Source organism: Cibotium barometz, chromosome 4 (genome assembly GCF_041138505.1).
Source record: "Cibotium barometz isolate CiBa-2024 chromosome 4, ASM4113850v1, whole genome shotgun sequence".
NCBI classification, from domain to species: Eukaryota; Viridiplantae; Streptophyta; class Polypodiopsida; order Cyatheales; family Cibotiaceae; genus Cibotium; species Cibotium barometz.
In genome coordinates this window covers 10,467,068-10,489,669 of record NC_141049.1, presented here as the reverse complement: position 1 = coordinate 10,489,669, position 22,602 = coordinate 10,467,068, and the positions used below count along the sequence as shown (strand labels likewise).

Genomic DNA, 22,602 nt, shown 5'->3' with positions numbered 1-22,602 from the left:
CCCGATTGGCAAACCCCTCTACAGGATCCCCCCCAGAGTGGGTAGGCTCCTTCACTCGCCATGATATTCCCCTGGAAGTCCTCAATTCAAACGGGGGGCCCGGAGTCCCTGTCGCACCTATGCACTCAGAGGCTCCATTGGGGACGAAGATGTTGAGGAGCCTGAGTCGAGTCTCCTTGATGCATAGAATCAGCTAGGTGCGACCGGAGATGATCATGCTTGACTCTTCCACCAAGGAAACAAGAGTCTAGCTCACCGAAATGCATACTCTTCCTTGGTTCCCCTAGGGTTCAAAAGTTGGGGAACAGAATGTGTAGCTCCGGCGCATCTTCCACAACTGTGGGTCCTTCCTACTGTGAGATGATGCTCCTGAGCCATGAGAATATCAAGATCATCACCAACCACTGCTCTCTGAAGCTGCTCTCAAATCCTCTGCATGCCTCGTCGAAAGTAGGCATTAACCAGGCCTCGGATGTTCCATGAGGCAATCCTCATGGCGGGAAGCTAAGGTGATGTGCAAAACAGCTAGAGACTCCATCAACTACTGCACCTTTGGAGCTGGCTTCGAGGGGGAGTAGTTGGCAGGGCCAGGAGCAAGGAAGGGGGTGGAGGAGGAGCATCAGTCGGTGAAGGTCATGACATTGACGGGGTGCCCATAGGGTTCAGGGGTCAGCTTGCAGATAGGGTAGGATGGGGTCCACCGGCGGGTGGGGGGGGTGTCTCTCTGGGGTCCTATTGTGGTCAGAGGCGAGGCTGGCGGTGGCCACCACCTCCGAGAGTAAGGGCTCACAACGGTTCATCACACCGACTGACACCTCAGAAGCTGTTCCCCTTTCTGAGGAGGAATCATGACGAGGCGTCCGCAGATGGCACTCCTAGAGTGGGTCCCCCTCCTCTACAGGGACCTGATCCGCACCCCCTCTCGCACTCACGCTGACGATGGCACTATGCGCGTCGGTGTTCCTGATTGCATCGCCGCAACCGTTCTCAACAGGAGGAATTGGGTGGCTGTAAAAGGGTCCTCCTCCTTTGGAGGGGGGATGGAGCCATCCGCAAGCTTTCTCCTCTACTCCTAAGGTGGCGGAGGGGCCGGCCAAGGGCCAGGGGAGGTGGGGGTTTCTGTCGACGATGAGGATCGCGTGGGGCTATTGGAGGAGGGGGCTGTCGACAACAACGAGACTCAAGCTGAGCTCCCATCTGAGAGCTGCGGACACCAGGGGGTGAGAAGTGTGGCCTGCCGTGCCCTGTCGACGGGGGGCACATGCGTGCCAAATGTCCCATCTCGCGGCAAATTCAACACTGACCAAGGAAGCCAGTTTCCATGAGACTGAATCTCGAGCTGAAAGTTTGTTAAACACTAAACAACAACCTTCTTGTTTTGATGCCCTGGGCAAAAATGGATGACTGCCCTCACTTACCTTCTGGAGAGACTGAATGCTGTGGCACTACCTTTCTTATGTGTAATTCTCCATACCCTTCACATTATCTTTTCTTCTTGATTGTGTGGTGTCAAATGCCACAGCTACAATGAGTATCATCACTTTCAAAAGAAACATGTTCTCTAACAGCCTCATTCAACAATTTTGCAAGATTTCTTTATGACAACGATAATGTTTGAGAAAACAATACTAATGTTACATATTGGCCTTCATCAAAACACAACTATGAAATAAAACTTTAAAGATTTGCACTTACTAAGACTTTAGCACTTCCAAAATCACAAAGCTTTAACTGATGAGTATGCGGATTCACCTGAAGACAGGAAGGAAGAATCAAGATATCTTGAAGAAGGCCACACACAAATTTATGATCAACAATATTACTGCACATTAAATTGCCTCACCAGCAAATTTTGAGGTTTTATATCTCGATGACAAACTCCAAAGGCTCCATGAATATAGGCAAGCGACCGGCATATCTGCATGTAAAGGAGTAGCAGCACAATCAAAAGATCAAATATCTCTCTCTCTCTCTCTCTTTCTCTCTCTCTCAGGACCAGGCAGCAGACACTGACAGAACATGTGCCACAGCAGGTGCCACACTGCCTCCCAGGCATCTCACTAGACAGAGCGATCCAGGTGGAGCAAACTAGACGCCGGATACCCACTTGTCCGAGGAGATGCTCCGCCCAACAACTTCATATCCAAGAGACTCCAGAGATCCAGGAATGTGGAGAGCCTCTATATAGTCATACATGTCAAGGACACACTTTGATCCCTTCACGTTGTATATCATTGTACAATTGTACCACTAACACTTACAGGGATGATGTTTTTTCTCTCAGCTCTAGTTGGGTTTTAATCAGACTGGCAGATACGAGGGGATGAAGCCAGAAGACCGCATTTGTCAGCTATGTCACCACGAAGTGGAGTCAAAGGAGCACTACATATGCCGATGTACTATGTACTATGAGATACGAGGGAGATATTGGTGTCTCTTCCGAGAGGGTTTTGGACCATTACGACATGTGATGGAGTTTGAGGATCAGAGGTGTTTGGGGCTTTTCTTATTGGAGCTCAGACGCCATCGAGAGGCTCTCCTACGAGCCAGGACAGCACACCAGGGTCCACCCCGCCAGCGAGCCATGACAGATTTTTTCAGGACCAGGACCACCCCGGCAGATACGACCAGGACCTCCACTACCCCCTCGGAGAGCCAGACGTCCCATAGACATCCTTCAGGAGGAGTCACCCTTGACAGAGCCATTGCCTTTTGTTGAGCGAGACGCCCACGCTTACCAGGACCTCGTCCACGGCCGCTTCATCACCGATGGATTAGAGCCATCATCACCCGCCACAGGAGACGACTGCCCCGCCACTTTAGTCTCTCTATCTTACAGCATCCCACGAGAGAGATACTGAGATGAGCAGATTACACTTGTCTTATGCTAGTTGTAGATATTATACACTTTTGTTGTACCTCAGTAGGAGTATTTTCCTTTCATAGGTGTTTAGGACTGTTTTAGGGCTTTTTTAGTCCTTTTTGTCTTACTTTTGATGAGACACCATCAGTTGTGTACTATGTTTTGGTCTCATAGGCGGTCAACAAGATTGATGCTCAGGTCAATGCAAGTACAGAACCAAATGCACGCAGTGTGCTTACCAAAGACTGCCTATGGCTGTTGAAAGAAATTTTGACTATCCAATAAGATTTCACGCGAACGGAGATGGCAGAAATATGAGAGGAGATGGGTAAGATGAAAGAAAAACATGCTAGACAAGAGAAAGAGATTGCCAGGCTGAATGGAGAAATACAGGACTGCACGAAGGCAGAAGACGAAATCAGTCCCTCCATCCTCTCTGAAGTTGTAGACCTCAAGGTGAAGCTTCAGGAGGACATTATGGAGACCAAAAGGGAGATTGAACGAGGGTGGGCTGCAGTAGAGAAAGAAGTTGAGAAGGAATGGACAAAGGTCACGATTGAGGAGAAATTAGAATAAAAGATGGGAGATTCGGGTGCCGGTGGTTGGGCTGCAAGAAGGGGAGTCTACCAAGCCAGACGCCATCACACACTCTTGGAAAATAGAGCAGCCCTCAAAGGCGAGGAAATTTATCTTGGTGAGGACCTCCCCGCACAGGTGCAGCATAGGAAAATGAGCATGCAGCAGGTGCTTGACGCCCATTATGCGGAAAAGTGGGCAGTTTATAGAGATGGCAAGGTCATCATCACAGATGGACATCCCAAATAGAGATACGGGGTCTATGGGACCACACATCTGAGGATGGCAGCCTGGAACTGTAACGGCACTTTGTAGTCAAACATTGGAGGATTCAAGGAGACTTTCATGGGACGGGATACCATCTTCTACACAGAGATGCACGAGAGCCAAGAGAGGGGACTACCACATGTATCGGGATACCAGTGGGAGTTAGCTTACCAGGGGGAAAAGGGGGGGAACCGAATAGCAGGAGGGGTGAGGGGATCAAAAGGAGTAGCGGTATTATTCAAAACACACTTACAACCCATGGTTAGCATAGTCAGGAGGGATGAGGAGGCCCGCTACATGTGGGTTCGATTACAGATTACACAGCCTCCAGATGCATCTATGTGGCAATATGCTATTTTGTCCTGGATTCTTCACAATATGCCTACGCCCCACATGAGCGCAGGGAGTCCCTATACACAGGTCTCTCCGAGGATATCACTGGCTTCTTGGGACTAGTCGAGGTCCTCTTACTTGGGGACTTCAATGCTAGGACCAAAAGTGAGCAGATACAGATGTATGATTTGAGGACCCTATCAAGTTACAGGTGATAGACCAGGATGGCACAGGGCTACAACGGATCTCACAAGACCATGAAGCCATCCGTTTTTATGGGAGATGCCTCCTACAACTCGGCTCACACCACAACCTTGCTATCTATAATGGGATGGCATGGTGGCTTGCATCAAGAGGGCTTACTAGTTTCCGTACAAGGGGGGCACCAGCACAATCGATTATCTTATGGGATTGCCGAAACTAGCCTCGCTGATACCTGACTTTACCATCCCACCATGCCCACTTGGTGCCAACCATAGCTACCTCGCCTTCACCCTCATCTGCACACCACCTACCAGCACAGGCACCGCCCATCTCACACTACACCCGAATCCATTTCACTCATGATGGTGATCTTATCTACGCAAATCAGCTCGACCATCGTCTCTTGGATGTAGATCCATCTCGAACCCTTCCTCCAATGCCCCCCCTCGCCCCTGCCCCATACTCCGCCTTTCCCCTCTGCAGCTCCCTCCGCTCCGACTTCATCGGAAACCCCTCCCCCTCACTAGAGCACCACGCTTGACTTGGAGAAGAGGCAACAGGCTAGCTCAACCTGCCGTTTGATCCACCATTTCACAAAGCCGGTGGAGATGCCCCCGCAGCACACCCCCCTCCCCCTCCGGGTGAGTGTTGGGGCAGCCTGTCGACTATTGCTTCTTTCAATGCCTTCCCGTCGAAGGAGCCGATATTTTCAAAGAGACAGTGGCTCCCATTCGTATATGTGTGGTTTTACATCACTCCACGCCTTCCACCCCGAAGAGTGGTGCGATGATCTTCTCCTTTCCCCTAAGTGCAGCACCAAGGGCGGATTGGAGCACGGAGTCGGTGTTTGCTGCTATTCACACGCAAGCCATAGAGCTCTCACACCATTTGCATGATATGCCTATCACCGCCATACTCACTCACTTTTGGCCACTAGCACGGATGGAGTTGGGTGGCTCTAGCCACAAATGTAGCATACGCCAAGCTAGGACCATGTGAAACAATGAGGCCTTCTTTAAACCCGAGTTTAGTGAGTCTTTAGCAATCCTTTATGCAGAATACATGAACTGAAAGATGTAGTCGAGACGACACCAGATGGCGTCCCAAATTACCCACTAAAGGACCCCCCCTCCCCCCCCTGCAAGCAAACTATTTGCTTTATTTCTTCTGGAGATGTCACATGCACTCTGCACTGTAGTGGGTAGGCGGTGCAGAGTACCAACGATGGAGCAAAAAGAAGACGGCCGCCACCTTCTTGGCCAGTAAGCAACGATTTTTCCTCCTCCCCACCACCCACGTGGGGGTAAGAAATAATTAATACAGGCAAAGGCCATTTGGGAGTGATAAGCTGATAAAAACTCAAGCTTAGTGCCCATGTTATCAAATAAAGCCCTCCAAAAGGGACTCGTAGTCCTGGGATCTCTATCCCCAATGATGGACTTCGGCATACCATGATGCTTGAATATGTGAGCAAGAAAAAGCTTCACCATATGATCAACTTTAATGGTTTTCTTGACAAACAAGAAGTTAGCTTGCTTGCTAAACCTATACACAATGGTCCAAATAGCATCATTCCCATGCTGGGATCTAGGCAAATCCATAATGAAGTCCACAGTAATGCTTTCACGTGGCTGCGAGGGAATAGGCAATGGCTGAAGCAAACCTGGAGGCTTTTGCCTGTCAAATTTCACCTTTTGGCAAGTAAGACATGTTTGTACATATGCCTCAATGTCTTTACGCATGCTTGGCCAAAATAAATCTCTCTCAATCATGCGTGTAGTAGGCCTGATACCTCTATGACCAGCATAAGGTGGAGCGTGACATTCCTCCATAACCTTTGGACGCATATCCTTCACCACACAAGCAATTATCCTTCATAATATAACCGTCTTTGATCACATAAGAGGCATGTGAGTGACCAGCCATCAAATCAGTCCATATATGGCAAAAATCAGCATCCAAATGATACAAATCTCGCATGGCAGATAAGTCCCCATGAGAGGCCACTAAAAACTGCAGCCACATGAGGCCTCTTGGACAATGTATCTGCCACTACATTCTTCTTTCCGGGAGTATGTACAATCTGAAAATGAAACATGGAAAGAAAGTTTGTCATTCTCATTTGCTTCTCCGAGAGCTTTGTTTGAGATAGAAAATATCTCAAGCTTTGATGATCTGTCTGGACTACAAATTCAACCCCAAGAAGATAATGCTTCCATATCTTTAAGGCATGAATTACAGCCAAGAGCTCTTTTTCATAGATGTCCATATGAAGCTTGGAATCATGCAATCAACAGCTCTCATATGCAACTGCATGACCTCCTTGATTTAGGACAGCCCCTATACAATTCCCACATGCGTCACATTCCACTGTGAATGGCTTTTGCAGGTCGGGAACAATCAAGACGGGTCCACATATGATAGCATTCTTGAGTTGCAAAAAGGCATCTTGCTCCTTTGAGGTCCATTTAAAAGTGGCTTTCTTCATTGTGAGATCATATAAAGGCGTGGCAATCATAGCAAAATGCCTTATGAAGCGCCTGTAATATGAAATAACCCCAGAAAGCATTCTTGAGTTGCAAAAAGGCATCTTGCTCCTTTGAGGTCCATTTAAAAGTGGCTTTCTTCTTTGTGAGATCATATAAAGGCGTGGCAATCATAGCAAAATGCCTTATGAAGCGCCTCTAATATGAACATAACCCCAGAAAGCTACGTACCTCATGTACATTTTGCAACTCCAGCCAATTCCGAATGGTTTCAATCTTGGCAAGATCCATTCTTACACCATCCTTGGATACAATGTGGCCCAAATAGTGTATCTCTGAAAGAAAGAACTCACTTTTCTTAGCATTCATGAAGAGTTTATGCTTCCGCTACTCTTCAAACAACACAATAACCAAATGAGTCCTATGCTCTTACTCATTCTTGGAGAAAACCTCTTAGATGTCGTCAAAAAATACACCTATGAATTTTCGATGGGGTCGAAATATCCTATCCATCATACGATTGAATGTGGCTGGGCCATTGATGAGACCAAAAGGCATCACCAAAAACTCATACAATCCAAAAGCTGTCCTGAATGCAGTTTTGTGAACCTCTGGCACCACTCGTATCTGGTGATAACCACTCTTCAAATCAATACGGTTGAAACAAGCCGAGCCATCAAGCTTATCCAAAATGTCATCAATGAGCAGGATTGGAAATTTGTTCTTGATGGTGAGCTTACTTAGAGCTCTATAATCCACACACATGCGGAATGACCCATCTTTCTTTTGTACAAGAAGCACGGGAGAGCAAAAAGGTGAGGAGCTTGACTCAACCAAACCTTTCTACAAAAGCTCATTAACCTGCTTCATAATCTCTTCTTGTTGTGCAACACACACGATATGCGGGTTTGTTAGGTGGAGAACTACCTGGCACAAGATCTATGCAATGATCCTCGGGCCTTTCGGGAGGTAGTTCACCTAGCAATGCATCAGCAAAACAATCTTTGTATGCATGAAGAAAATTCAGCCTATCCTAAGTCAAAACATCCACATTTTCATGACTTGGTTCAATGTTATCACGAACGAAAACCAAGTACGCTGAAAGACTATTTTTCATTGCTTTATTAATCTGGATGTGAGATACAACTAGAATAGAATCCCCTTCCTTGCCAGCATCAATAACATATATGCAGCCTTTATGCATAAAGGAAATTCTGTTTGTTTTGTACTCTTTGCGGGACTCAAGCCTATGATGCCATGGCTTGCCAAGCAATACACATAGTAACCTGGACCGGCAGAAACGGTCAGTTCGGACCGGGTTGGAAACGGAGTTTCCGAGTTTCCGCGAGGTCGGAAACGGCAAGAAACGGAGTTTCTTTTGAATTTATTTTAGACATGTAAAAAACATGCATAGAGACATCCTATTAAATAAACTTATGTCAAGAGATGCAAAAAACATGCATAGAGACCTCAAACAAGACACATCAAAGACTCAAGTGAACATTAGAATCATAACACTTAACAGAATGTAGATAATGGACATGTATGATGTCGCGGCAAATTCATGTGAACCATAAAAAACTAAAGGCTGAAGGCCGAAGCATACATAGCAAGCTGCAAATTGTGATCATAATACATCATACATATCAGCAATGATCATCAAACTTGGGAGTCAGAGGTTCAAAAACTACAAAATAACCGACATGCCGGCTGTCCATAATCCCTAAGGATAAGAAAAACTAAACAAAAAACATGGAACATCAGTGAATCAGTGATCACTGCTGAGCCTCATCTGAAGCACCCGAGGAGTCTGAATCCTCCTGAGAGTCCTCATGGCTCTCGCGTGTGTCCTCACTGCAAGAAGATGAGTCCTCTCCAGTAGCCTCCTCTCTAGCAGCACTAGTACTAGCTGCAGCCGGCCTCCCTCTCCTACGACGACCACCACGTGTGTCGTGAACTGGTGTTGTGGCCTCCTCGTAAAGCAAAGTGTAAAGATCTCGGTCCTCTTGTAGAATTGTGGGAATATCCCGCACCTTCTCAATGTCAATCTTGTCGACATTCACTTGCATTGGCTCAGGACCCATAGCTGCCCGCTCAAGAAGCTTCAAGTTACAATTGCAGAAAACAAGACGCTCAAGTTGGGCTGTAGTCAACTTGTTCCTCCTCTTCGTATAGTAGAGCGCCCATGTGCTCCAATTCCTCTCACAAGTTCCAGAGCTGCAATCTTGTGAGAGGACTCGAATGGCAAGATGTCTCTGTTCAAAGAGCAGATTTAGGATTAGTACATTATACAAATAAGGTGTCGCCGTTAAAGCTTAAGCGGAGGGGCTTCTTACTCACCAACGTAGGCACACCATGTCCATATTTCTCCCACCATGAGACCGGCTGAAGCTGCGTTTCTCGAAGTTTTGCAGTAGGTCTTGTGAAGTAGCCAGTGTTGTTGCGGAAAGCAAGGATATCATCCTCTAAGCATCGCAACATCTGCAAATTGCCACCACACCATTTCTCCACATAGGTTTGGAAGTCATCGTTTAGCTCCTCACACTCAAGCTGATCCTCGCTACGCCATAGAGGATGCAACACATGAGCCACAGCATGGATTGGTCTATGAAACCAAACCCAACGGTTTTGCCAAATCTGCTTGATCTCCGCGATTCTACAAGTTACAAGTAACAAACAAAACCAAAGAAAGACTTTAAAGTTATAACTTAGAAAAGAGCCAAGACAAAAAGGCAATTTGGCAAAGGCTCATGAGCCATGAGTCATGAGCGAAGAAGTACGTACCTCTCTACAAATAGGTAGGCATTGTTGTCTAGTTAGTGCCTTCCCAATCCTATCCATGTACTCATAAATGAGGCCTAGTGTACTCCCCTCCATGTCCGTGATGCGCAAGACCGTGTAGATGAGATTTAAGGTCTTCACTAATGCCTCTGCCTCTTCCCACCATGCTTCATTGAGGATCTTGCGTCTAAAATCCACAAACTTTGGGGTCATACTCTTACCCGACTGGATCCATGCATCACAACTAATAGTGCGAATCAGATTTGGCCGCACACGAAGAAGCCGCTCAAGCACTATGAACATGTATGTAAACCTCGTAGTGGATGGCTTGAGAAGCTCCAAGGTACTATTAGCCCTGTACATGCTCAAAACCTTTGGTCTTTGTGTCACAAATTTGACAATGCTCCTCGCGGTGGCAAAGATTTCGCTGACCCAAAAAATTCTCCCCAAATCCTCAATCAATAAATCAAGACTATGGGAGGCACAAGGGGTCCACACAATTGTTGGGAATGCATCCTCCAACATACTCCCCATGGAGACACAATTGCTTCCATTATCCGTAATAACCTGCACAACATTTTGTGGGCCAATCTCCTCAATTACCTTCTTGATGTGTGTCCAAATAAAGAGACCTGTAACGGTGAGACCCGCAGCCAATGCATCAATGGCCTTGTAAAACATGGTGCCTTTGCAAGAGGAGATAAGCACATTATACACATTCCTCTTGCGTACATCTGACCATCCATCACATAAGATAGTGCAGCCATATTTCTTCCATGTTTCTTTCAAAAACTCAAGCTGGCCTTCTACGTTGAGTTTCTCCTTCTTTAATTCTCGTGTGCGGATTGTCTCAGCCGAGGGACCCTCCCACTCACAGCCAATGCGGCTAACGGCCCGCATGGTCTTCTTCCATTGTATGGTGCGAGCCACATTGAAAGAGATAGCACACCGTATAAACAAGCGCGTGACCTCCCTTGTTGCCTCCTTCATGGCTTGCTTTTGCAAGCCTGCTGTAATGCTTGCTCTTTGCAATGAACCCTTTGCAGGCACTTCCACACTAGGTAAAGGTGTCCTCTTTGCACTAGGGCCCTCACCCACACTCAAAGATACATCTGTCTGGCTCTCAACTCTAGTCCTCTTTGAAGAGGCCACTTGGCTCGAGGATGCTTCACCTGTTGCATGTGCTGCCATATGTTGCTCACCAACATCCAAACCAAGGCGTTGCTTTCTCCAACCCTCAAGTGATGCCAATACATCGGGCGGCACATTATGACATAAAGCGACATCTCTGCCTGGGACATGCCCCAAATGGTCTTTTACCCGGGTCACTGAACCTGTTTTTTCATATCCACAAAAATTACATTTCCACTTGCGGGAACCCCCACCTCCGACATATCCATCCCCTTTTGTTGCATACTGCCAATAGGGATCTGTAGGCATAGTGAGACTTGAAGTTGAAAGCACTTACCCTCGAGAACACTTGCCCTTGGAGGCTTGGAAGTTGGGCTTGAGCCTTGGCCCTTGAAGCCTTGAAGAATGGGCAGCCACCTGTGAGATTGGAGAGCAGGCTGCCTGCAGAGTACAGGCCTTGGGGCCTTGTGGGGGGCATTGGGGGCAAAGGCTTGAGCCTTAGGGCCTTGGCCTTGAGCCTTGGCCCTTTGTGGTGAATAGGCGCAAGGTTCGAAGAAGCGCAGCGCCGTAGGAAAGGAGAGCGAAAATGAAAAAACGCACGCGGCCCCCCCCCCCTCGTTAAACCTGGAAAAAAAAATACACGGAAACGGCGTTTCCGCCGGCCTGCCGTTTCTGGAAACGCCCGAACCGTTTCCAGGGGGCGGAAACGCCGTTTCGTGCTACTATGGCAATACATCACATCCGTTAAGAGGTGCAACCAAGAAATGCTCATTATCAAGATAACCCTGAATATGTATGCGCAACTTCCCAATAAATGGGATAACCTGCACCTCTTTACCAACAAAGGCAGCTTTTGCTTCAATTTGAGGCTCCATTACCTCAACCTCATTGCCCAAGGCAGCTGCCATCTGGGTAGAGATGAAGTTATCTGTTGCACAATCATCAAACATAAATAAAGCGGACTGATCTTTGATTTGGCCCCATGCTTTGCATACCATCCTCTCTTTACCATCATGCTTCGTGTTTCCCTGCACATCAGGAACGGCATGCACATTTGCCTTGGGTTGCTTGTCCTCATGCTTTTGTTTGCGGTTGGGGCATTGCCTAAACATATGCTCTTTACTACCACAAGAAAAGCATTTCCCCTCCTTTGCATATTGCTCCCCTTGCTCGGGAGTCAAGCCAAATTTATTCTTCTTTGGCCCATTATCCTTGGATGAGGTATTTTCAGCTTTACCTCCCTTCTGGGCTTCCCGAAAGCTCTTTTTAGGTGGCTGTCCACCTTTTTATAGGTCTGGGACAACTTTCTCTTTGCCCTTGGAACCACCTTGATCTTGCTTGATTTTGAGCACCAATTGCTCCGTAGCAAGAGCATATGCTATAAGCTGCTGTGAAGTGTGTTTCGGGTGCAACTTGATGCCCGAATGATAGGCTGGTTGCAACCCAGAACGAAACTTTCTTTTCTTTTCATCCTCGGAGAGTTGCATGAAAGGAGTAACCTCGAGCAAAACTTTTAAAAATTTGCTCACATACTGCTGCACACTCTCACTATCCTTTTGGTCAAGTCTATCCCACTTTAAGGTGAGTGTATGCTCTGCATTTAGTGGCAAGAATTGGACATAAAATATGTCCTTAAACTCTTTCCAAGTGCAAATGGAGTCTTTGGTGGTCTTTTCAGTGATCCACGAATGGGCAGCTATCCCCTTCAAAAACATGCTTGCATGACGGATCTTGGACTTCTCAGTGAAGTCCTCTTCACTGAATGCAATATCAAACTGAGCCACAAAAGCAAGCACCTTAGAGGCATCAAACTCCCCATGATAGGCATCAAACTTCACTAACTTGTCCCCTGCCTTGAACTCCTTGAGCTTTTTGGCATGAGGCTCAAGTTCTTGTCTCTTTCTCTTGCCCTTGTCCAACGGGGCAGCTCTCTCTGCATGACCTTCATGGGCAATCTTAGGTGTTTCATTAAGCAAAGTGTCAAATCTCCATAGGATCTACTCGTAGAACGCTCCTGGTACAAGACTCGAAACCTACAAACAAACAAGCAAACGTGAAGGGAATGCAGGCCTGACTCACCTCCCAACCTTGACAGCCATGGGCAAGCCCACAAGTATTGGGTGTCCCCACCGAGCCACCAATTGAGCTAACTACATGAACGTATCGACCAATCTCTACCTCGTGACATCCCATACCGCCACAAAGCTATCCTTCGCGGGCCTCGAGACTACTGTCGGCATCGGCTGCATAAAGCAGGTGCACGTCCACGCTCCTGACCATAGAGCTCTCACAAAGACAGGTGAGACTCTATATAACTAATGACTAACCTTGGCCACCCTTTTATAGGCTCTTGGCCGGTCATCGGGCGTCCACACTTGGACGCCCGCCCATCCATACTTGGGTGCCCGCCCGTTAGTCTATCCCTAACTCAGCTCGCCAATCAACCTACCTACCTCCAAGCTTCCCCAAACCTCGGCTAGTTTTGTGTGCGTGTAGCACACGGTAGATAAACACTGTGCACATAACATAGTCCCCTTCCTCTAAGAGCTCACTAAAAAGCCAAGGTAATCTCTCTGAAGAGTAATCAATGTCTCCCATGTAGCGTCCGCCTCAATACGATCCTTCTACTTGATTTTGTATTCCGTGATAAGAGTATTACGCAATCTTCTTTCACGAAATCCAAGAATCTTTTCAGGTTCCTGTGGAACAAATGTCATATCCTCGACATCTATGATTTCTTGAGAAGTAACTAACTGGTCTGATCCACCCAGTACTTCCTTAAGTCTACTGACATGAAATACAGGATGAACTTTCACATGAGAAGGCAAATCCAATTCATATGCGACTGAACCAATCTGTCGTGTAATACGAAATGGTCCACAATATTCAGGAGATAATTTCGGAGATCGACCTGTCCGTAAAGTCTCGAAATCTTTCGGAACTCACAAATACACCATCACTCCATCAGAGAACTCTCTGGGTGAACGATGTCTATTAGAATAAAATCTGTCTCGGTCTTAAGCACTTCTCATAAATTCCTTCGCAATTTGTAACATTTCTTGCATATCTTGCAAAAAATTACGTGTTGCAGTATGCTGAAGTCCTAAGAATCCCACTGTAACAGGCGATCTAGGTTAAAACCATACATAAGCATAAAAGGACTAAAACATGTACTCATATGCTTAGTACTGTTATATGCAAATTCTAACACAGGAAGATAATCCTCCCATGAACTCTGCCTTTTGGAGATATATGCTCGAAACATATCCTCCAAAATTTGATTAAATCTTTCAGTCTGGCTATCAGATTGAGGATGATCCAGGAACTCAAATTCAAAGTTGTTTCCAACTTCTCAAAAACAAGTTTCCACCAAAAATTACTCGTAAACTTAGTCCCTAGCACTGACTATGTCCTGTGGTAACCCGTACATTCTAAACAATTGCTCGATAAACTGCCTTGCTAATTGCGTAGCTGTAATGGTATTAAGTCTAGACGAGATGTCCACTTCAAGGAAGGGGATTGGGTCTATTTACACATCATGAAACAGAGATTGAAACAAGTGGGCAAACGATGTCCGAAGCTTTCTTTCCATTTTTTTGGACCCTTTCCTATAATTAAAAAGATAAGTGATGTCTCCATGAAGTTGAAGTTGCCTAACAGTTGGATGATGCATGATGTTTTCTATGTTTCTTGGCTAAAACCATATGTTGGACTAGAAGTGTTTGATGTTTCAGATGAACAGCAGCCAGACGTGATAGACGAATCAAAAGTCATTGAGTCTCAGTAGATCCTTCTTCATCGTTTATAGCATGGTTCCGATCGATGACTCCGTCAGTTCTACACAAAGTTCCAAGATCGAGGTACCCACGGAGCAGTTTGGCTAGACGACGAGTTCTTTCAAGAGTACCCCCAGTTATTGGCGGACTACTTGGAAGCCATGAACCTGCTACCAAGCTAAGCAAGAGGGAATGTCACATGCACTCTGCACTGTAGTGCATGGTGACAAGATGGCTTATCATCGGTGCAACATTGTACTATAGTAGAACCCTTTAGGATTTGATATTTATAGTGCACCCTGACCCCATTGTAATCCTCAGTCCAGGATATGTCTAGCACGTGCTACGTAGGTCATTCCTCAGCCTTAGAGAGTCAGTCAGTCAGTCAAAGTCCCTTAACCTACTTGGAGAGAATCATTCATGCATATAGAAGTCAGTAGAAGCCTTAGGGTTTGTGTCAGAACATGTTTGCATTTTTACATATCATTCATCCCATATGTATATATACCATCTAGATCAGTGCAAAAGACTCAGAATATCATCCAGTATTTTTCCCATATTTTATAGCATTTATCTGGCATTTTTACCATATTATTATCAACATTATCCATTTTATGCAAGACATGATGCAGTCAGCCAGCTTTCAACCAGCCGACCAGCTCATGAGAGGCATATAAATAGCTCGGCCTTGCATTCATTCATTTATCTCATATTCATTTGAGTCTAGCGTTTCCCTTTAGCACAAGGAGCATCTACGCATGAAGCATTCAGCCCTGCATCAACAAAACACAGCATCCATAGCATTCAGCCAGTAGAAGCACATCAGTACCTTGCGTTTTCAGCATACATACAGTTTTCAGCATTCACTCACATCATCGTTTTGCTACAACCATAGTCACCAAAAACAAGAAACGGGAATGGAAACGTTTGAGGAATTTAAACGGGGAAACGAGTTTTTAGGGGTGGAAACGGCCGTTTCCTATGACAACATCACTTGGGAAACGAGAAACGGCCACGGAAACAGATGGGGTCCTGAAACGGAGAAACGCGTTTCTAGGGGCTGAAACAGCTGTTTCCTGTGACTATGGCTACAGCCCTATCGGTGAAGGTAAAACGCATTCATTCATTCATTTTCAGCATATATTCACTGCCTAGAACAGTCCCAATCAGCCCCTTCTCTCAGCCTTCGATTTGCAGCCTTCCTACATTCCATTGGAAGAGTGCATAGGCTTGAGATCGGTCATTGTTGGTGCTTCTACAGCCATGTACAGGTCAGCCCGACTCTTGGTCTTTCAAAGGTCTTGCGTTTGGCTTATCTACAGTCCAAAGTCAGTCCCCATTCATTCTCTTCAAAGATAATAAAGCAAATACTCCTAGCAATAGGAGGGGGTCCTTCAGTGGGTAATCTGGGACCCAATAAGGGGTACAGATCTCTCTCTCTCTCTCTCTCTCTCTCTCTCTCTCTCTCTCTCTCTCTCAGAGTCTCTCTCATCTCTTAAAGTTTGAAGTGCTAAAAGTGGATTGCTAAAGACTCACAAAACTCAAGATAAAGAAGGCGGTGTGAGACTTGTGTGACAGGATCCTTCATTGCGCACAATTCTGCTGCATGTTACAGAAGAACTGAATATAAGTTGAACTGTGTCCACAAGATTGAGTGGACAAACTGACTAATTGACCGCCTAATGCAAGGGCAAAGTGACCGAACGCTGCACAGAACTGTGCATAAGCTGTAGGCGAACCTTGAAGCTTTCACTAGCCCGAGACTGAGGGTTGGTGTGCTGAGAACTCTGGGATGAGACTGAGCTTCTGATGCCTTGGGCTTGAAAGCACAAAGAATGCTGAAAGTATGCAAAGCTTGTTGCCTAAGCAGACATGCTTGACTAATGCTTGAGAACTTCACTTTGAATCTGATGATTTATGGACTATGAATGACTCACCCTTATATATGTCCAAGAGGAGCTAGTTGGCTGGTTTACCCTGTTGTCAGCCTATTTTTATTTGCCACGACTGGGATTTAATTAGCATTAAATGTTGAATTAAGTCGTGGGTGTAGCATGCACCAAGCTAGTGCCGAGTGAAACAACGAAGCCTTCTTTAAACCTGAGGTTAGTGAGTCTTTAGCAATCCTTTAAAACAGCATAGATGAATCTGAAAGACATGTAGTAGAAATGACACCAGATGGGGTCCCAAATCACCCATTAAACCCCCCCCCCCTCTCTGTCCTCCCTGCAAGCAAGGGTATTTGCTTTATTTCTTCTTCTGAAGAACTGTATACAAGTTGAACTGTGTCCACAAGACTGAGCAGACAAACCGACTGACTGACCACCAAACACAAGGACAAAGCGACCAAACGACGGGTAGAACTGTGCATAACCTTTTTTTTTTTTTTCCGAGAAAAGATCCTTTCATTAGTTATATAAGATCGCCCGTAGGGCTACAAAAGATCCTCTCCTGCTCACAAGAAAAACAGAGCAGTGAACAAAGCAAGGCAGCCAGGGAGACTCTCCCTAGGTGCTGAAGAGTACAAACATCAGTACAAAGAACTGAGGGGCTAAATCATACAATAGGAGGGGGGAAAAGCCAAACAGGTGGCCTGTAATGCCAACGGGGGGACCCCGCGTGTAGGGTATAGAAGGGGCCGCTGCGCCAAGTGGTGTGAAAGGCCTGGCGCCGCAAGATCGCCTCATCCGAGTCGCCACGGATGCAGTCATACTGTCCTCGCAGGGTGTGGATCAACTCCGGCCAAATCCCCCGTACAGTCTCTGCTGGTGGCTCCAGTCTCCCCTCAAAGGCCCTGAAACACCGGGCCCTCCAGGTGAACCAGATGGTGAGGCTGCTGAGGAGCTCCCGTCGTAGATCCCTCTCCTGTGTCCAGCTGGCGGATGAGAAATCCGGTGAAGGAACAAGGCGAGGCTGGCCCCTAATGAATCTGATGGCCTGACTGTCCTGCTCCGTCTCATAGCCCATAGCAGGCCCTGATGAAGTCGACCACGCAGCGGCACCCCACATGAACATACGCTCTCTAGAGAGGGGCCAAAATACGCAGCATCCACAGCCAAATCTGCTGCGCCTGAGGGCAATCCCATAGGCAATGTCTCTGTGTCTCCATAGGGTGGCCGCATCGGACGCAGGCCGCCGGAAGACCGCTGTAGACAAGCCAGGTGCCAACTGCTGAGCCCTTGTGGGCGACTAGCCACTGGAAAGTCGAGATCCTGCGGGCCTGTCGACTAGCCTAGAGCCGGGCCCAAAAATCCTCCAGGAACTCCTGTGAGAGTCCCTGTAGCCGCCAGTGCCCCGCTGCAGCTGGAGAGACCATCCTCCTCGCCGTCAAAATATGCCGCCCCAGCCAAACAGTATACTGGAAAAAGGTGATCTCTGTGGCCTCAAGGGATGCATAAGGATCATGCCACTCGTACTCCCCAGGGTCCCACTGTAGCCGGGCCAAGGGGCGCGCTGCATATGCCCATATGCGCCAATCCGGAGCACATCTGCAGGGTCTGGGTCAATATGCCACTTTCGAGAAGCGGCGGCCACTACCCGTATCCTCTGAAAGGTGCACTCTCCAACCAAAGGCGACTCCACCTCCACTCTCTGAAGTCCACCCTCATCCTGAATCTCATAGTACAGGCATTTGCCATCCTCAGTGCAAGCTTTGACAGCAATCAGGATCTCCAACTGTGTAAAGGCTCCCATCCACCGTGGGGCCACTAGCTCGAGAGGCGTGAACCACTCCTCTGTGAGTGCCTCCTAAATGTCATCCCTCATAATCAACCCCTCTCTAAAGTGACTCAGCCTCTCCACCTGGATCTCCTCTGGAAGACTGCAAAAGGCCTGCCAGTCTCCAAAGCTACGTGCTGGGCCTGCTGCCAAAGGTCCCCAGGCTAGACGAGGCCGAGAACCCAGCATATGACCCTGCTCTGTGTGAACCGCTGGGCTCCAGATGAGCGGCTGTCTGGCCCACTCCTCAACACAAGAAGGAGGTCTCTGAGAGAGCCCCGGTCTCAGCAGCTCCCAAGCTCTCAAGATGCTCAAAGCAAATCTGTCCTCCCATCCTCTACTGAGGCCTGTCCTCCTCATCTCTATGAAGATCCATTGAGTCTCTGGTGCCCAAGTGCCCCCTGCTGGGGGAGCCCGAGCCTGCAGCCGCTGCAAAAGAAGCTCTTTCCAAGGCTCAGCGCCTCCCGAACAATAAGCTTCCCCAATAAGGCTCTACTCTGATCGACTGGATCTATAATGCCCAAGCCTCCCTGGGCCAGCGGAAGTGTAATAACTGCCCAAGCAACCTTTTCCCGAGCTGACTGACCGTCCCCCCGGGACCAAAGAAAGTTCTTGATCAGCCTCTGTACCTGGCTGATGCAAGAGCTCGAGAAGATCCAGCAAGACGTAATGTACCACATGGTCGCTAAAAGCACCTGATTTGCCACCACCACCCTCCCAGCCAAGGATAGCCGAGCTGTACTCCAATACAAAAGCTTCTTTCGAATGCTCAGAAGAAGCGGGGCAATCTGCTGCTCAGGTGACAAATCTAGTCCAATCTGGCATCCCAAATATCGCACTGCTATGCCAGGAGGAATCCATCTAAAACCGGGGTCTGGGCTCCATGCCGGAGTGGGAGCGCTACTGATCCAAAAGGCCACTATCTTGCGCCAATTGATCAATGCTCCCGAAGCTGCACTAAAAACCTGGAGCGACTGCTCTGCCCGAAGAAGATTGGCCTCCTGGCCATGCAAAAATAAGCCCGTGTCGTCAGCAAACTCAGCATCGAGCAGAGGTCCTCCCCCCGGACTGGGAGCTGGAGTCCTCTCAAACCAACCTCCTCTGCTGTCAAATACATGCTCATAGCCTCAGCAAAGAAGAGAAATAGAAACGGGGCGAGAGGAGTCAGGACACCCCTGTCGGACTAATGTGGTCAACTCAAAACTCGGCCCCCGTCCTCTTGCAATCAACACCTGGCTACGAGCTGTGGAATATAGAGCCGCCACCCCTCTAATCCAACCTGGCTCAAAGCCCAGGCGAAGCATAGTGCCCTCTAAGAAACCCCAATCGACTCTATCGTATGCCTTCTCAAAATCGAGAAGCATCACGACCAAGTCCTCACCAAGAAATCTAGCTCGGGCCGTCGCCTCCTAGAAGGTGAAAATGTTGTCAAGGATACTACGCTCCTTGACGAATCTTGTCTGGGTAGCATGAATCAACTCCCCCAGGAAAGGCTGGATCCTCAAACTCAAGGCCTTTGCTAAGACCTTGTAGACAGTATTGAGGATCGTAATAGATCTCCAATGCCGAATATCATCTGATACTCCCTCCCCCTTGGGGATAAGAAAGATCAAGCCCTCTGAAAAGCTCTGTGGCATCATCCCAGTGTCCAAAACATACTGAAAGCCCCTGCGGAGGCCTGACCCCAAAAGGTCCCAATAGCGCATAAAAAAGGCAGGCGTCAATCCATCCTCCCCTGGGCAACTATGGCGCGGCAGGACCCTCAAGGCCTCAGCAAGCTCAACCTCTGAGAGAGGCTCACCCAGAACTGTACGCATACGATCAGTGACCCTCCTCTGCACATGGGCCCACACAGTCTGTCTGCAAGCATCCCGAGCCTCAGTGGCTGGCTCCGCTGAAAGCAGGTCTCTATAGAACCCAGTGGCAATGGCTCTGATCTCCCCGGGCTCAGTAGCTACCGATCCATCCGGCCTCCCAAGCTGGCGGACTCCTGCTCGAGCATGGCGGGGTCCAGTGATCTCAAAAAACTCCCCAGTCACTCTATCACCAAGCTGCGTCCACTGAGAGGCCTGGCGACGATAGTAAAACTCATGTCTCTGCTCCTCTGCCTCTCTAACCTTCTGGCGTGCCTGGCTCAGCTGGGACGCCACCCACTCACATGCAGGCTGCTGCTCCTGAAGGCGCTGAAGCGAAGCAAGGCTGCATCTCAGCCGATGCTCCCGCTCGCGAGTCTCTCTCAGCCGTGTCAAAGCTGCAGCGTGCAGAAAAGAGCTAAGCTCGATGAGTCCCTGGGCACACTGGCCTGCTGCATCCTGGTCAGAGCACTGACTATCATGCCAAATCCTCTCAATGTCCTCAGCAAGACTAGGATCTGTAAGTACCCTCTCTGGGATCCTCAACTGCAGGCTGGGCTCTCGTGTCCTCTCCTCAAGTGTCAAAATAACTGGCGCATGGTCTGAAAATGAGGTGCCAGCGAGAATGCCAACGGAGCCCCCTCACTCCCCTAACCAGTCGCCCACATAAAAACGATCAATCCGTGATAGATTAGTCCCTCCCTGCCGGCGATCCGACCGAGAGAAACTAAGACTGTCCTGAGAGCGGGAGAAGGCCCCCTGTAGGCAACTGTGACGCTATCTTCGAACAGGATACACCGGCCCGAGACTGAGGGTTGTTGTGCTAAATACTCCTAAAGAGATTGAGCTTCTTTGCCTTGGGCTGAAAGCACAAGAGTGGCTGTAGGTATGCAAAGGCTGAAGCCTATGCACACATGCTTGACTGACTTTGCTTGATTTCTCTGATTTTTATCTGATGATTTTTGGGACTAAACATGGCATGCCTTTTTATATGATTCCAAAGTTTTGGTCGACTGGTCGGGTTACTGGCCACTGCTTGACTGACCAATGCACCGGCGACATTCAACAAGATGATGTCTCGAGTCTTCGGCATACTCATCGGTGTATGTCTTTTCATTTTTTGGGATGACATTCTTATTTTTTTCTACCACTGCAGAACAGCACGAGAAGAATTTGCAAAAGGTCTTGCAGATTTTGCAAAACAACAAACTCTACATCAATGCAAACAAGAGCATATTTGGAGTTCAAGAAGTCTAGTACTTGGGCTATGTGATCGGTTCTGACGGAATTCGCCTTGACCCTAAGAAGATAAAGGCAATTCTCGATTGGGACATTCCAAAGACAGCCCAAGAGATCCATTCCTTCGTGGGCTTATGCCAAGCATATAGCTCACATATGGATCAATTTTCTAACGTTGCAGCGCCATTGACAAATTTGCTCAAGGGAGGGAAGACTAGAAGACAGAAAGTTTCAGTCACATGTAAGGCTTTGGAGGCGTTCTTTGCTCTGCAAAAGGCGGCTTCCGAAGTACCAGTCCTTAAACTCGCATCGTGGAATGATCCCTTCAAGGTGATCACCGATGCTAGTAATCTCGCCAAAAGAGCAGTTTTGCAACAAGAAGAAAGACAGTAGACCCATGGCGTATTACAACAGAAAGTTAAATGATGCAGGAAAAAAATCATTCTGTCTATGGCAAATAGTTGCTAGGGGTTATCACAGCCTTGAAACACTGGAAACCTTTTCTTTATGAAAGGGGATTCACTCTAAAGACAAACCACCAAGCCTTGAAGTGGTTGCAAACTATGCCAAGTGCCCAATGGAGCGATAGACGACATCGATGGAGTCAATTGTTCCAAAAGTTTGGCGGAATGATCACACAACCCTATAGCAGACGCTCTGAGTCGCAAAGGTAGTATTCGAACAATACAAGAGTCCATTGTGTTGGAAATCCAAGGAAAAGATTTAGACAGTATGAAGACACAGTATATAGATTGTCCAGAATTTGGAACTCCTTACATTACGACCTTTTATTCAGAACTAGGTCATTATACCATTCAAGACGACTGGCTCTTTTACAAGGGTCGACTATGTGTTCTCATGAAGAAAAGACCAGCCAATGTGGAAAGTGGACAACAAACTCGTGAATAAACTGAGTCACAACCGAATGGTCACACTTGCTGTCGTACTTGGTGAAGTTCGGTGAGGCACAGATAACTGTCGCGTCGAGGCTATGGCTGGGCTTGTGGAGGATAGAGAAAGGTGGAAAGAAGTTACCAGACTCCAAAGTGTCTGTAGGAACTAGTCCCTCAAGTCTTCTCGGGCATGTCGCTCATGGTTCGGCTTTGCTTCAAGCTCCACCCGCAATCGCCCTTCTTTGGCCTTGCATTTGGCTTTCTCTGCCGCCAGCTGTTCGGCCAGTCTTACTTCACGGTCTCGCTCTTCTTTTTCAATCATCCATCGACACCATTGTTCCAGTGAGGAACTTTGTTCTTTAGGTGTCTCCTATTGGGCCAAGGTTGCCTGTAATTCTATCAAAAAAATTTCGAGTTGAATCTAGAGTTGCCTTATCTGCTCCTTTAACTTCTGGTTGTCTTCGTCTTCTTTTTGTAGAAGCT

General features: G+C 47.7%; 2 protein-coding genes across 2 annotated transcripts in view; both read right to left on the bottom strand.

Annotated features, from left to right (window-relative positions):
- Positions 1-22,602, bottom strand: part of LOC147638900 (shaggy-related protein kinase epsilon-like) — a 76,789-nt gene that overhangs the window by 28,836 nt on the left and 25,351 nt on the right. Inside the window, exons 5-6 of the mRNA XM_086785431.1 lie at positions 1,844-1,918; positions 1,696-1,752 (exon numbers count right to left, since the gene is read on the bottom strand). Coding sequence (XP_086641557.1) covers positions 1,696-1,752; positions 1,844-1,918 — 132 coding nt within the window. The remainder of the gene's footprint in view (positions 1-1,695; positions 1,753-1,843; positions 1,919-22,602) is intronic.
- Positions 8,245-9,516, bottom strand: LOC147638901 (uncharacterized). The gene is made up of 2 exons (XM_086782381.1): positions 9,070-9,516; positions 8,245-8,984 (listed from the first exon to the last, which is right to left on the bottom strand). Exons 1-2 carry the CDS (start codon positions 9,208-9,210, stop codon positions 8,505-8,507), a joined length of 621 nt encoding a protein of 206 aa, XP_086638507.1. The 5' UTR covers positions 9,211-9,516; the 3' UTR covers positions 8,245-8,504.